Raw genomic sequence first — 16,847 nt, 5'->3', positions numbered from 1 at the left:
GCCCTATATTGTCTGCTTGTTTAATGTCTCCACCCTATGCCGCAACAGGCACGTGTACTGGAATGCAAGCACCTTAAGGGTAGGGAGCCAGTCGGTCTTATTCACTGTGACTATTCCAATACTCAGGGCCCTCCCTAAGAAAGAGCTCATTAAACATTTGTTGAATTAATTGATAACTAAACCAATCAGTGTGCTCTGGATGGATAGGATTACTCATGAGATGGGATACTTTCTGTGGGTCCATTGCCTTACTTTGGCATCAATTATCTTGCTCTGTTGAATAATCAAGGTAGGTCACATTGAATGAGTGGATTAGTCTAAAATAGGACAATTTTGAGATAATCTTTTCTTTGGAGGCCAAAGATTACTTAACAAATTCATACCTAGTTTATTTTAGTCTCAACTCCACATTTTAAAACTCAATCCCCTCTCCAAGAACGTCCTATGACTTCTTCAGAACATTTTGGCCATCCTTCAAATGCTTCTTCCCTTCCAGATGTATTTATGCCAGGATTCAGCTGGCAGAATGGAAGTAAAATAAATATTGGTAACTGAATGAAAATAATGATTCTTCTAGATAATGCTGCCAAACCTAAGAAAAAGTAACTTGAGAACATAATTTCAATGTGGGCTTATATTCCTATTTGTCAGGTGCCTGTAGGGTTTGGTTAAAAAGTCAGAAGACACATCTGCTTAAGGCCTCTGTCTAGAATGTGGCACACATTTGAACAGGGCTATTTCTTGGTGATGACATAGGTAGCAAGATGAGGTAAAACACATTCTTTTTTTAATGTTGTCAGAAAAGGCAGCTTCCCAAGGAATCAGAGAATGTTTGAAGGGTAGGGACCTTATTTCCCTCCTTTGACAGGCAAAGAAAATGAGATCCAGGCAAGGGAAGTGACTTGCCCAGGGCTGGAGAGCTAGTTAGTGGCAGAGCTGGAACTGTAATCCAGGTCTCAGACTCCCAGGGCCAATTCTCCTTCCTCTGCATCATTCAGCCTCTCGAGACATTAGCTATAACTTCTGAGAAACATACTACCTCTTTCATCATTTCTTGGTCTTTTTGAAAATATTGATGATCTCTCTCTGCATCTTTCCTCCCTAAGATGACCTGGGAAAATGCCATTGAGGGTAAATCTTATATTGCATTTTGTTGGCAATTCCCACTGTCACCAACCTGTCCCCAGCTTGAACATTTCACCAGAAGTCTGAATACCCAGGTTTCTTGCCTCCAGCTAATCCCCTTTCTCCTTAATCACATTTTTAAAACTCCACATTTGTGTTTACATCCTCTAAAGCAATGAATTTTTTTTTCCTTCCTGTAATCTGGAAATTCTTTTTTTGTTGTTGTGTTTGTTGTTATTTTTAAGAAAACTTGAACACATCAGACGGACTTTCCGGCTCCTTAGAAACCAGTCTGGTAGGAGAGTTGATTGGATTTGCCTGAAGCATTTCCTCATTAGTAGCCTGTGTGCTGCTTTTTCTTTCAAATGTCATCTGGCCAACCCAACAAAGATTTAATTGTGGCAACTTGGAGCCTTAGCAAATTTGGGCTTTACTGAATGCTCTTTTGGAATATTCGCAACTGCCTGTCCTTCAAATGAAAAACACAAACATATTGAAAGTGGCTTGGTGGATTATTGGTTTGAAGACCACTTCTTACTTCTCTCCGCCCCTTTTCTTACAACTGAAGATTGGAATTTTAATTGCTAAACCACAGCTTTTAAATCATGATGCCCAAAAAGGACATGGTTTATTAATTAGTTCTGATTACTAGGCACCCTGAACCTGGGCCTGGCTGCTTCAAATCAGTTTCAACAGCTCTTTGCCTGAAATTACTGCCGGTAAGCACATGGAAGTATAATTATGCAGACACTAGTGGTTCAGTTCTGCCAGGTTAAACCCTCTATTATGAATACATATTATAGTGTCTTAAAAGGCATTTATTGAAATGCCATAGTTTAATAGTTCAAGCTTACAAAATCAAACTCTCTCATGTTACAGGCAATAGCCTCTTAATTGGATGTTTTCTCACAGCACATAAAAATATTGACTTAAATACACGCACACACACACACACACACACACGCAATTTTTTTTCAGAGCGAGAATCAGTATTGCTTCCTGGTTGAACCTAAGGACTGTAGAGCCAGTCTACCCGGATTCACCTCATGCTTCTGCCATTTTCCAACACTGTGACTTTGGGCGAATGACCAAAGGGGGATGATTATAATGCCTATATTGTTGTGAGGTTCAAATGAGTTAGTACACAAAAAACACTTGGCAAAGTATATGGAACATAGTCATTTTTTTTAATTGATTGCTCTAACACATTTCTTTGTATTTATGTGTTATAAAATCTATTTATGCTAAGTCCTGAGAGAATTAGGAATGTCTTCCTCTGTTTTCTCCAGATATTTATTTCTTCATTTTCCCCAGTAATAGCCACCTCTCCCTACCATTTTTAGCTAGGTGGACATAGAGCTGTCAAGAATTAAGAAAAAATTTATTTTCCACCTAGAAGTGGCCATGTGAGTAAGTTCTGGCCAATGGGTTGTGTGTTAATCCATTTTGCATCGCTATAAAGGAATACCTGGGCTTGGGTAATTTATAAAGGAAAGAGGTTTAATTGGCTCACGGTGCTGCAGGCTGGACAGGAAGCATGGCACCACCATCTGCTTGGCTTCTGGTGATGCCCCAGGGAGCTTTTACTCATGGTGGAAAACAAAGGGAGAGCAGCACATCATATGGCAAGAATGGGACAAAGAGAGAGAGAAGGGGGAGGTCCCAGACTCTTTTAGACAACCAGATCTCAAGTGAACCAACTGGGTGAGAACTCACTCATTACCAAGGGGATGGCGCTAAGCCATTCACGAGGGATCTGTCCTCATGATCCAATACCTCCACTAGGCCCACCTCTAACAATGGAGATTACATTTCAACATGAGATTTGGAGGGGCTAAATATTCAAACCATATCAGGTTGTAAGCAGAAATAGCGTGTCAATATCTGAAAAGTGGACTTAAAGCAAGAAGGATGGTGTGTTTTTCACTTCTTCGTCTTTCCTACTAATGGGGATTTGGTTGTGATGGCTGGAACTCAGCAGCCATATTGGATCATTAGACAGCACACCAGGGATACAGAGCAGTCAGGAAGCAGAAGCCTGAGTCCCTGACAACTTCAGGTAGCAGAGCTGCCGTAGTAGCCCTTTTCTTTCACTCTAGACTTTTGACAAATGAATAACAAACTCCTGTATTGCTTAATACACTAATGTTGGCTGCCTATTATAGATAAATCTATTCTTAGGCAACACCTTCCCTTCCCTGAATTAGATGATATCCTAACTATTTTGATTGCCAGGTATAGAAATTTCAGGACACTAATGCACAGAGAACCATGAAGGTTTCACACACTCTATTTCCAATTACAGCCACTGCTTTACCACACCCAAGCATGGCTACCCTGCTTTCACTCCCTGCCTGGGGCTGCTTAGTCTCAGACCTCAACTGGTGATTGGGGACAGGAGTGCTTGGCAGTAGAATTATGTCTACAATTGATAGCCAAGCCTTGTAAAAATGACTTGGAGTCTCTTCCAGCAAGAAGGACCATCTTGACCATTTTATTACTTCCTCTGTACCAGAAATTATGGGTTCTTGAAGAAATCCAATGGCAATCTTCTTTTGCTTTTTTTTTTATTATACACAATAACAAACTTCTTCATTTTCTATACATATCAAAAAAAATCAGGACTCCTGGATGGACAAAGGGATTTTAAGAACGGATGTGTGGATGTTACTTATTCTCCCTCAGGATAGATATGAAAAAAACTACCAGAACCTCAGTATATCTTCCTTAGGAACAGTGATGATAGTCTTTTAGCCTCATTTAATTCCTTGAAATTGAAAATTTATTTTCTGGAGATTTCAAGACTCATTTAGGGATTTTGCTAAGATTTCCTCCCAATACTAGTGAAAAGCAGAGGTGATATCTAAAGCTCTCAGAAGAAACACAGAAAAACCTAAGCCATTACCCCATCCAAAGTATAAAGAAGAATGATACCTTATTTCTATTTTTCTTGGTGGTGAAGTTCACAGGCGTTGTTCAGCAAAGCCAAATTAGGTTTCTTGAATTTATGGGTTGGTGTCTTGGCATCAGGAAAATTCTTTGGCTCTGCCATATTTGCTATACCTTACCTTTCCAAGGGCCCAGTTAAACATATTTAGATTTTCTTACTTTATCCTTCACGTCTGTTCATCTCTATCCCATATTTTCCATCTTTTTGTATATTTGTGCTACATTATGTAAAATTTCTTATCTACAGTTCCCTAATTCCTTCTTCTGACATGTCTATCTATGGAAGTTTCAATTCTGGTAATATTACTAAACATTCTGTTTGGTTCTTTTTATCACTATGTTAAATCACTTTTAAAGAATTTGTGGAAGATTCTCTCAAGCTTTCATTTGTCTCTGTAAACATACTATAGCTTTGTAGTATGCGTGAGACTTACTGCCCTTAGTGCTGGTTCTTGCACATGGTACGTTGTTTCCTTGTATGCAACATTTCCTTTGATTTTTATGCCTGCTCATTGCATTTTAAAATGATTCATGGGGATTCTTTGAAGCTTAGGATGAAGTTTCCTTCCTCCAGAAAGGACTTGCATTTGATTCTTCAAGGCCTCTAGAGATTTGTCGAGCTTGAGATTTCCTTAAACCAGTTTTGAGATTTAACATAAGCACTCATATCATTTACATACTTCCCTTTTTCCTGGCTTAAACTTCTAATCATGGACCATTTCTTATTATACCTCATGGACAGCACTGTTCTTAGCACATGAAAATTGACTGATAAGTTTTGACCGAATGAGTGAAATTTTAAAATTATCACACCTACCTTATTTTTTTCTGTCTTTATTTGCAATTGGCCAGTTAAAAGGATTACTATATGCAGAATATTACTCCCAATGGGATATCCCTTCTTCAAGGCAGTGCCATGTCTTCTGTCCTTTGGAAATTCCCCTAGTGCTGTGTCACATAGGAAAGGGTTATTTGGCAAATATTTGTTTCTAGGCTAAGACTTGCTATACTCCCCATGCTTCTTCCCAGGAATGGCTAAAGCCACACATTTCTGGGATTCCTCTTCCTTTATATGGAGATTTAGAGTGTTGCTTGGGTTATCTCTGACATTAACCCCTATGGCCCTGGAAATGGTGGATCTACTTCTAATCCTTTCTCTTAAGTACACCCAGTCTCACCTTCCAGTTCTCTCTAAAGCTAACCTTTGATTCTGCCAGTCTCTCACTCACAGATCACCACGACTATCACTACTGCCTGTAGAATAAAGCTCAAACCTATTAGCTTGTCATTTGCATCCTTCATCTAGGTGGTATGGCCAGATCTCATGAGAAAATATTATCTCTGGGAAATCAAATTCTAGCTACACCACTTACTAGCCATATAACTTTACATAAGCTAAAATTCTGAGCATCAGTATGCTGATGTGTACAATAATACTAACCTACAAGGGATCACCTATGTCATGCTGCTAGTGTTCACTTCAATAAGAATAGCCCTACAAGGCATTTCTTTCTAGCAGGTCTGAAAGAGATAGCAATATTTTTCTTGTATAACTCGTGGACACATGGATGCTCGGTAAATAAAAGATACCTTATCCATACCTTCTCTAGACCTTAGTTTACTTGTATATAAAATGAGACCTTAAATGGTCATTTGAAACTTAATGTGGGTAGATATGTAAAGCACCTGATTCAATACTTGGCGCATCATTAAGTATATTGTAAATGTTCTTTCTCTATCCTTCTTCCAAATTGAGACCTGACTTACCTTTTATATGGAATTGCAATAAAAATTATAAAGCAGAGCATGTTATGTAGAGGAAGGATTATTATTCTTATCTCTACTTTTTAAAGTCCTAGCTACTCTTTAAGGCCAAGTTCAAATGGCACCTTCCCCATGAAGCATCCCTGGATTCTCACTCCTGCAACACTCATCCCTACTCCACTCAGAAGGATAATAATGCAATCAAATGAAAATCTTCAATTCATCTCAGCTAATACTTGAATTTTCTATATTTCCATGAGTATAATTCTACAATATACAAAGCTAAGCAGTGTTCTAGCTTCTACTAAAATGGTTTCACAGATGAAAAAGTTCAGGATCTTCTAAAGAAGTATATTTATTCCAGCCTCGGACAGCTTCAGTATATCCCCCTAAATTTCTGCATTTGTTCATGAGTATGTCTGTGTTCCTCTTTAAATATTTTGCCCAGAAATAAATAATATTTATTAAAATACACAGTCCATGAATAATATTTCTCCTTCTGTAACTGCAACCTGTGCTAACAGGTTTGGAGCAACCATGGAGCTCTTTTCTCCTAATTGCACTTATATTCAATTAAAACCCTGAAATCTTCCTTGAAAATATGTGTTGGTGTTAAATGACTGCTCCTCTGTCTTGTATTAATATGGCTATTTTTGATATGATTGAGTCCCTCAATAAAGGTCCATATTACATGCATCTGGGTATATTTGAACTGCTAATTAAATTTTTGTGAACCTGAACTGTCTTTCGTGCTCCTAGATCCTTTTTTTAATGGGTTCTTCCAAGGCATTTTATTCCTTTTATAAAACATAGCTCATTCTACTTTGTGCCGTAGTTTGTGTACTTTGTCTTATGTCCTATCTTAGGTGGGTTTCTGAGAAGCAGAGCATCTGTCTGGGGGATTGGGTAGTGACTTTGCAGCCTCCCGAGCTTAGCGGCTTCTGTTGGGCCAAGATCTGGGGGGCAGCTATGAGTTGTTCTCACCCAACACACAGCAACCAGGCTATAGGAAAAGGGTCCCACATGGGACACCAACAGCATCCACTGTAGTCACCCATGATTTTGTAACTCTGAGTTTGGAGTGTATTGTTCATCTCTGTAGTCTCTATAATCCTGTTGATGTCTTGCACAGGGAAGGCACTAGTTGGTGGAACCGATTCGTCAAAGATCTGGAGGAAATGCCCCCTAGTTGGCTCTCATTCCAATTTACTGCCATTTGTAATAACAAACACCTGTGAGGGACTTAGCCCAATCTCCCCAGGCAGCAGTGAACCAGAGTATGTGGGTGATAGAGAGAAGAATATGCAAGTTTACATTGCATGTTCCAAGAATCTCGTTGCCCTGTCAACCCAAAAGCTGTCTAAAGACCAAATGCTCAAATTCAGAATAGGCAAAAATACTTCTTGATACCAAGGCAAATATATCAAAGAGCAGAACTTCAGTCTGCTTCACTGGGCTCTTAAGCTATTTTTGTTTTCTTAAGTTATTTTTGTTTTCTTAAGATTTATAAAAGTAATACACACATATGGTTAAACATGAAAATGATATGAAAGAGTAATAAATAAATAGTAAAAGCCTATTTCTTAATCTTTGTGGCTTTTATTTCCACTTCCCACAGCTAACTAGTGTTAATTATTTCTTATATTTCTACCCAGAAATAATTGTAGGCATATAAGCACATATATTTATGAATTTATATACAAAGATATTATAGTATATGTATTGCTTTCTCCTTTTATCCCCACTAATAATAGATCTTACAGGTCTTTCCACATCAACACACCCACATCTAGATATATATATAGAGAGAGACATATATATATATAAAGAATTAATGATATATATTAAGAATTAATGATATGTATATCATTTTTTAAATGATATAGATGTCTTACAATTTATTTAATCTGTTCCTTTTTAATGGATATTTACATTGTTTCTACTTTTCAGCTCTTACAAATAATTTTTTTTGCTATTACACATTTTTGCCACTACAAAATGTGTTCTTATATATATTTCTTTGTATGTGTTTCCTTGACACTATTAAATTGAAAACCCTATGATTGTTTCTCAACAGAAAAATGGCATCATGGGTAATGAATGTGGCTGCCATATTCCTTACATCTATATTGAATAACGTATCTTTTAGCCTAAGTTATACTTTCTCACTCTCTGCCCATGTTTTCAGCCTTTTTCCCAGAATGCAAAACTTAAAATCAGAAAGTGCAAAAGTTGTCACAGTTGAAAAAAGCTAGACACAATTCTCAACTGTAGGACATCATAACAGCAAGTTCTAAGATCCACAGAGCTATATAATTTAAATAATAAGATAATTACCTTGAGTGGAACAAAAATTCAAAATCTCGTTGAGAATTTAAGAAGTTCAGTATTAAGAGCTTATCCAAAGCAAGTCTATTTCAGAAACACAATCAGACTTCCCAGAAATTCAGCCGTGATGTATTAAAAGCACTTGTTGTCTTTTTCCTTGCAGTGAAGTACATGCGAGAAGCCACGCCCTATGTGAAGAAAGGATCCCCAGTATCCGAGATTGGGTGGGAAACACCTCCGCCTGAATCCCCTCGGTTAGGGGGCAGCACCTCAGACCCCCCGTCATCGCAGTCCTTCTCCTTCCACAGAGACCGGAAAAGCATCCCCCTCAAAATGTGCTACGTCACTCGGAGTATGGCCTTGGCCGACCCTGAGAACAGGTAAATAGGGTCAAAACTCTCCACTGTATCGAGCAGCTCCTCGGTCTCTCAGGCTAAATGGGGGCTTTCACGAGATTGCCCTCATGTTCTGAAAACACATCATGGCTTCCAAAGAAAAGCATGAAAGAGCCATGCTGAGAATTGTGTGTGTGTGTGTGTGTGTAACAGAGAGAGAGACAGAGGAGAGAGAGAATCTCTACACTGAGCACTGGTTCTGGAAAGAGTTAAAGAACTGGAATCAGCATCCTAAATGTCTTTAGGGCTCATTACCAGTCCATGTAACTTAGGCCACGTTTCTTAAACCGCTTAACCTCAGTTTTGTCATCTCTAAGATGGGAATAATTGAAATAGATGCCTTGTTTGGTTGTGAGAACTAAATTAGGAAATCCATGTGATATAGTTTGGATGTTTGTCCCCTCCAAATCTCATGTTGAAATGTGATCCCCAGTGTTGGAGATGGGGGTCCAGTGAGAGGTGTTTGTGTCATGGGGGCAGAACCCTCATGAATGGCTTGGTGCCCGCCCCAAGGTAGTGAGTGAGTTCTTGCTCTATTAGTTCAAGTGAGAGCTGGTTATTTGAAAGAGCATGAAATACCTCCCTGCTCTTTCTTGCTCCCTCTCTTCCCATGTAACTTGTTGGCACCCCCTGCCCCTTCCACCATGAGTGGAATCTCCCTGAATCCCTCATCAGAAGCAGATGCCTGTGCCATGCTTCCTGTACAACCTGCAGAACCGTGAGCCAACTAAACCTCTTTCCTTAAATTACCTAGCCTCAGGTATTCCTTTAGAGCAACACAAAATAAATTAATGCACCATGTAAGGTGCTCAGCACAGGAAAACCTTCCATGAATATAAGCTATAGTAATATTTCTTATTAATGTTAGATAGTAATAAGCAAATTCACCTTACTAGGCCTCAGTGCTGTCAACTGTATACTTGGAGGGTTAGATGAGAGTTGCTTTAAGGCTATTTTCTACTTTAAGCATCTCTTTATGCTCAAGAGAGCAAAAGGAGTGGCTTTGGTCCAAGTCTGGAATGCTGTTTCCCAAAGTCGGTACATGACTTTGCACGCCACAGGCTAGATATATCACCCAACCCATGGCAATTATAAGGAATGCAGCCAAGAGGAAGTAAAATTCAGGGTCCCTCATCCCCCAGAATTCTTACTTTAGCTCAGTAGAAGAGAAAACATATATTTTAGGAGGAAAATAAGAGAAATAAAGAAAGCGAGGAATTGAGCCAGCAAATGGGGAATCTTAGTGACCTTTGCATCCACATTAAAGTGCTAAAAATAGGAACCGCTCGACTGGCCCTTATTTAGAATGTGTGTGGGACAGCTGCAACCCACCCGAATAGAAAGTATTTGGCTAGGCTCGGAGTTGCTGATGGGGAAAAGCCATCGGGAATAGGGGCAGGGAGAAAGTTGCTTCCTTGGCTCCCAGCTCAATGTCTTTTTTGTTCTCATCTCAGTTAGCTCACTCTAAGGACGCTGCCAGGGCCCTTCTGGCTCTGGCCAGCTACAGGATCTTTCTACCCCACTCTCCCTACTCCTCCTGTATTAGTTATTTCTGTACAGGGATTGGCCAGTTGTACAAGAAAGCCAGCAAGTATCGGCAAGAGGGGTAAGAGCAGACAGACTGGGAAGGACACAGAGCTCATAGCTGGTCCACTCTCACCCTGTTCTCTGTTTTGTTCCCCACAATTTCTTCAGAGTTCCTGGGCCTGCAGTCGATATCCTGGTTACTCTAAGTCTCCTTTTCCCTGGCCTTTTACCCACCCAATCAAACAAGTCCCATCTCCCAATGATCTGATGTCAAAGTTTTCAGATGTGATGAACTCATGATGTAGTATTGAGTGCCTATCATGTGCATTATGCTAATTAATGTAGACCAGAGACTGCAAAGTGGCAGCCTATGGTATACCCAGCCTACAGATATGTTCTTTTTAAATAGTCTAAGTGTTTAAATAAATTGGAATTAGTTGCTATGTTCAATAACTGAGAAACTTCACATTTAAAAAGCCAGGTTTCTGCTTTTCTAGAAAAGTGGGAAGAACTGGTGATGTTATTGGGCCCACATTGTTGCAGGCAGGGCAGTTATATACCAGAGCTCAGTAGAGTTTTCTCCTTTGATAAGGGAATGAACTCTCCTCATCATTTCTATTACCTTATACTTACGGAATACAATTAATTACCTGCCTAATCTTTGAATTTGTAACCCTGCTTAGTCCTCTTAACAGCTCTCTGAGTTTCTTTCATTGTCCCCATTCTACAGACAAAAAATTTAGACAAAAAGTGTTTATGTAAGTTCTCAACATTATATAGCTGTTATATAGTCTAGCTGGGCTTCAAACTCATGCCTATAAAATGGGTGACAGTGTCAGTTAATCATTTCCAGAAAAATCCAAACTGAGACAAAAACTTACTGAGACATTGTAGGAGCAATTCATATACTAGGGAGAAAATTTGAATAGATGATTTCTTGGGTTTCTTCCAGAAGTAGACTTACACGCTACAACAGCACTCCCAGGTCATTTAATTATATTTTAAAGAATATTTTGGGAGACATCAGACCTTAATCTAGATATTGGAAACTTCAGTCTGTATGTCAATCCAGTAGAGGAGAATAAGTTTCAAACTTTTATATTGGTGCTCGTCAAGTCCACCATTGACGATTATACATAGGGCTTCCCCTGTGGGAGAGGGAGAGCCTGTTCTGCTGTGGTATGAGAACCAGCAGGGCAGAATCAAACATGAGAATCCAGCTAAGCCAGATGGTTCCGAAGGGACTTCAGGTCCAGACAGGTCCCAAACTGCTTCTAACAAGAAGATTGGGGGCCTAGGTGAGGCTTGCCCATGGTAGAGAAAGAGAAGAAAATAAAAAGGAAACAAATATTTTATGAAACTCCAGTTACAGGCTGAGCAGAGTATGGTGTACCAGTCAGAAATGTGGAATCTGCAAAACCCAACTCTATGCTGAATGCAAGAGACACATCTAACAGAGTGATTTTAAAAGGTGAAAGATACAAGGATGGGCAAAAGCTTACAAGGCAAATGCAAACTACTAAATAACAACAGAAAGCATTGATTTTGATCTTGATATAAGACAAGGTAAAATGCAGGCTGAAAAATGTCCAAGGTAAAATGTCCATAAAGTAGCACAAGGAAGGACTGATTTATGTTGAAGGCAAGAGTTCACAAGCAACATCCAGTAGTTATGAATACATACCACATAACAAAACAGCAACTTTTATAGTGGAAACTGCAGAAGATGCAAGAATAAATAGACAGAAACATATTCATATTAGATATTTCAACATATACCACTTTCCATCCAAGTAAGGGCAAGTAGAGGACACAGATAAATACAGTAATCCCCCCTTATTCATAGAAGGAATGTAACAGGACCCCCAGTAGATGCCTGAAACCATGGATAGTACTGACTCCTCTATAACTGTGTTTTTCCTATACATACATACTATCATAAAGTTTAATTTATAAAGTAGGCACAGTAAGAGATTAACAACAATACTAATAAAATGGAACAATTATAACAATATACTGTAATAAAAGTTATGTGAATATGGTCTCTCTCTCTCTCAAAATATTTTATTGTACTTATTTTTGGGCTGCAGTTGACCTCAGATAACTGAAACCATGGAAAGTGGAACCATAAGTAAGGGACGACTTACTATAATTATATAGAAGACCCAAACAACATAATAAATAAAGTAGATCTGAATACATTGCAAACTCTTTACTCTGATAATAGAGAATACACTTACTTTTCAAGTCCACAAAGAACACTGACAAAATTAACCACAGATCAGGTCACAAAGAAAATGCAATAAGTTCCATTTGGTACAAATAATACAAACAACAGCCTCTGATGACAGTGGAATAAAACTAGAAAATCAATAACAAAACCAAACCACACAAAGCCTTTTTTTCATGGGTTTTTTAAAGCTCTCTGTAAAATAACTCTTGGGTCAAAAGGGAACTATAAACTGACATTGTTGCATTTCTTCAAAAATAAATAATAATGAAAATAATGCATCCATTAAATATGAAGAGAAAGAATGATAAAGAGAGAGTGTAGAGTGTGCAGTCAGCTAGACCCACAGTGGAATCTTAGTTCTACCCCTTACATGTGAATTTAAGCAAGAATCTCATTTAATTCAAATAACCATCATAGGTAGCAGGAACTCCTCTCTACTTTATAGACAGTGACACTTAGCTGAGAAATGAGAGTTGAAGCAAATGGTAGATCTCGGATTCAAACCCAAGCCTAGCTGACCCCAAGCCCAATTTCTGAATCATTACACACACTGCCTCTAACTTCAGCACCTAGCAGAGCAGCTCGCCTGAACTATAAGCACCTTGGCCAGGAGTTAATGGTCTCCTGGGAGCTAAAACCTGAGAACCAATGACAAATGCCACAGCATCTTGGGGCTAATCCCCTCAGTTGGTGACACACAGGTACCTCTAGTCTGCATTAAAAACTCTAATGTTCAATTTCTCAAATACAACAGCCATAGAACAGCAGGCAGGATTGCTGCTCTTTCTGTGAAAAAGGTCACCCAGCAGGCATTGAATCCACAGGAATATGTCAATGCTAGTGGCTGTCAGTAATTACAGTATATTTTTATTATTCTACCTCTTAAATATCTCTTGTTTTTCATATTCAGCTCTTTGCCTTCACAGCCACTGCCCTGAGCCAGGCCCACATCCTTAGTCCCTGAGAGTATTTGGGTATGTTTCTTACAGGGTGTTTTGTTGCTAGTTTGCTCTTTCCCCATTTCCCACCATCTACTCTATACCTAGCTAGCCAAGGGAATCTGAAATTTACTCCTTCTGTCAAAATGGCTCCCTGTCACCTGCACTCATATCTAAACTCCTCAGTATCACATAAAAACCCCTTTAGGCTTTAAATAGTCCCTAATTGTCCAGCTCCTCTTTACCTCATCGTTTCTGTTCCAGCATCCCTTAAATAATTTGTATACTTCCTACAATTGCCTTCCTGACAACTTCCTACTTGCCCTTTAAGCCTCAGGGTAAACAGTCTTCTCAGATATCAATGTCTTGTTATACCTTCTATGTCAAATAATTCATTATAGCATGCTTCATAATAACTTGTGATTTTTTTCTTACATGCCTACTCAGTTCCTAAGTCATAAGGTTTTTGAGCTCTGAGACACTCCATATTTTTATTACCCCAGATATCTAGAACTTTGGCATTCAAAACTATTTTCATTCATAAATGATAAATAGTGTATTTATCTGCTCACTTTTCATATTCTTCTCTAAAAATGTCTTTTGAAAAAATATTCCACTAAATAGTCTTGGGAATAAGGGAATAAATAAAAGCATAGTTCTCTTCTGACAGACATAGGAAGCTTAAAGAAACCAGGACAATCCATTAACCAAGCCTGTCACTGGATCGTGAGCAGCTGTGCTACAATGGGTAGTTTATGAGGCTTTAAGTCATGACTCTTTGTACTGCTACGTAACAGAGTCCACTGTAGATTTTCATGGTTAAATTATGGAAAGATTTACATCATCTTTCTTGGGAAACAGTGTACATCTCTATTAATGGTGCACAAATGAAACATTCACAGAAAGTGCTGTCTTGGTTTCAAATGGAAAACCTGTGCTAGGCTGCACTGTGATTCAGAGAGGTGCGATCTGTTAAGTCCTGTAAGATGCCTGGATATGTTGCTACAAGGTACCCTTAGTGATGTCACCACAATCCAGTGCTTGAGTTTCACCCACAGAAGATCAGAAACTTGATTTAGTGGGCATAGTGTTAGCAGATCCATCTCTAAGGGGTTGACTCACATTAACCAAATAGGCAAAATTTGTTTATGATGAGCAACACAGTTGTCAAGTAGATGGAAATGCCCACATGGGAGGATTTATATACCCTCTCATTGTGAGCAGGCTGTATTGGAAGACAAATGTGAATATGAGCAGAATGCCAGAACACTAAGTATTAATAACCCAAAACAATGTGGACTTTCAAAGAATAGCGATGCACTCTTTCTGAGTAGATAAGCTACACAAGAAATTAAATTGTCATGAAAGTGATTTGGTGAGTGTGGAATCAATAGAAGGTGTGCTAATAGACCTTAGGAAGTATGTTTTAGGCAAGTAAGCTGAAAGCCCTCCCTTCCAGGATGGGGAGAGCCTTGCCGAGGTAACCCTTATGTAAATTTCTGCTTTGCCAACACTCCCACTCCATTGAGCTGTACATAAATAGCCTGAGGTTTCCCATGTGGCCCTTCCCTGCCCTTTGATGGCTAATTTATCCCCTTCAGTTAACATGGTTCTTTCTTCCTGTGAGTACGAAACAGTGGATTTGGGTTTTGCTTATCAAATTTAATCACTTTTCATTCTAGGCTCCTTGAAGTTGTTCTCATAGTACCCTGTTTTGAGTTTTAGATGTTTCCAAATACTTTAGTTACACATTCATAGACAGATGGTCTTTGGTGGCTACAAACAAGGGAGGAATCATTTTACCAGTTCAGCCTTTCTCCTCTTTTTCCCAGTGTTTGGGGGTACATTATTGCCCCCTCATGTTTTATATAGAACTCTCAAATTTATTAAACTTTCAGTACTATTGAAACATTTCCTCCTTTAGTGCATCGAGAATGAAGATTTATGAGGTACTTTTTCCTATCTTTTCTCATCTGTAAGTCTTTGTGAAAAGTACATCTCTTTTTAAGAAGCCCACAAAATATGTATTTTCTGAATGTAGTTTCTTCATTCTTTGTCAGGCACGTCATGGTGGCTTCATAATGGAAGCTATTGCCAGAATTCATGATTGACATTAAATTTTGGAAACAGAATAAAATATATATAAAGTATATGTATATGGTGCTGTAATAAGTGGGCATGTTTTACATATGTAAAAACAGGTCCAGATTAATTGCATGCTTGTATCAGTGAATAAAACTCTAGAGTTGCAGTTATTCTGGAAAATATGGGTTTAAATCCCAAGTCTGTTACTTATTCCCTTTAACTTTAAGTAAATTATCCAATCTCTCTGATTTTCAGGTTCCTTCTTTGCTATAGTCTTAATGTTTGTGTCCCCCCACCCCCCAAATTCATATATTGAAACCTAATCTTTAATGTAATAATATTAAGAGATGAGACCTTTGGGAGGCAGTTAGGTCATGAGGTTAATACTTCATGAATGGGATTAGTGCCCTTTTATAAAAGAGGCTCAAGGGAGCCTGTTTTCCCCTTAGACCATGCAAGGACATATAGTAGGTACCAGCCATGAGGAACACACCTTCACCAGACATCAAATCTGTGGTGCCTTAATCTTGGACTGTCCAGTCTCCAGAATTGTGAGAAAAAAATTTATATTGTTTGTAAACTACCCAATCTAAGATATTTTTTATAGCAGCCTGAATAGACTAAGAAATTGGTACAGAATTGGGGTGTTGCTATAGCAAATACCTAAAAATGTAGAAGTGGTTTTGGAAGTGGGTAATGGATAGAGGCTGGAAGAATTTTGAGGTACAATGCTGTGAAAGGAGATTTAAGGAGAATTCTGGTGAGGTCTCAGAAGAGGAGAGCTGTAGAGAAAGCCTCAGTCTTCTTCGAAATTATCTTAAGTGGCCATAGTCAGAATATTGGTATAAATATGGTGGTAAAGGCAGTTCTGATTAGGTCTCAGATGGAAATATGGAACATGGTATTGGACAATGGAGGAAAGGCCATCCTCATTATAAAGTGGCAAAGAACTTTGCTAAATTGTGTTCATGTCCTAGAGTTTTGTGGAGGGAGGAACTTATGAACAATAAAATAGAATATTTGATGGAAGAAATATCTAAGCAAAGTGTTGAGGGTGTGGCATGGCTTCTCCTGACTGCTTACAGTAAAAGGCAAGAAGAAAGAAATGATTAAAAATGGAATTTATAATCAAAAGAGATGCAACACTTAAAGATCTGGAAAATTCCCAGCCTGCTGTAAATACTGAAAAAATGTGTTCTGGAGAGAACACAAAGAGTGTAGCCCAATGAACCTTTGATAAAGAGATTAGGATGAGTAGGTGAAATCCCAATGCTATTTATTCATCAAGACAATGGAAGAATGACCCTGAAGGCATTTGGAGATTTAAGGCTGCCAGGGCCTTCGGAACAGAACAATTTAATGACTCTGCTCTGTGCCTTGTGTTACGTTGATCCTTGGCTGCCCCAGTTGTGGCTCAAGTGGCCCCAGGCATGGCTTAGGCTGCCCTCTAGAAGGCACAGGTAGTAAAACTTGGCAGTATCTGCAAGGTGCCACTACACCAAT

General features: G+C 38.8%; 1 protein-coding gene across 1 annotated transcript in view; it reads left to right on the top strand.

The window, feature by feature from the left end:
• The window catches only part of SNTB1 (syntrophin beta 1), a 270,601-nt gene that overhangs the window by 109,972 nt on the left and 143,782 nt on the right, over positions 1-16,847 (top strand). Inside the window, exon 2 of the mRNA XM_019032405.4 lies at positions 8,330-8,546. Coding sequence (XP_018887950.2) covers positions 8,330-8,546 — 217 coding nt within the window. The remainder of the gene's footprint in view (positions 1-8,329; positions 8,547-16,847) is intronic.

Source organism: Gorilla gorilla, chromosome 7 (genome assembly GCF_029281585.2).
Source record: "Gorilla gorilla gorilla isolate KB3781 chromosome 7, NHGRI_mGorGor1-v2.1_pri, whole genome shotgun sequence".
NCBI classification, from domain to species: Eukaryota; Metazoa; Chordata; class Mammalia; order Primates; family Hominidae; genus Gorilla; species Gorilla gorilla.
This window is presented reverse-complemented; position numbering and strand designations above follow the sequence as displayed.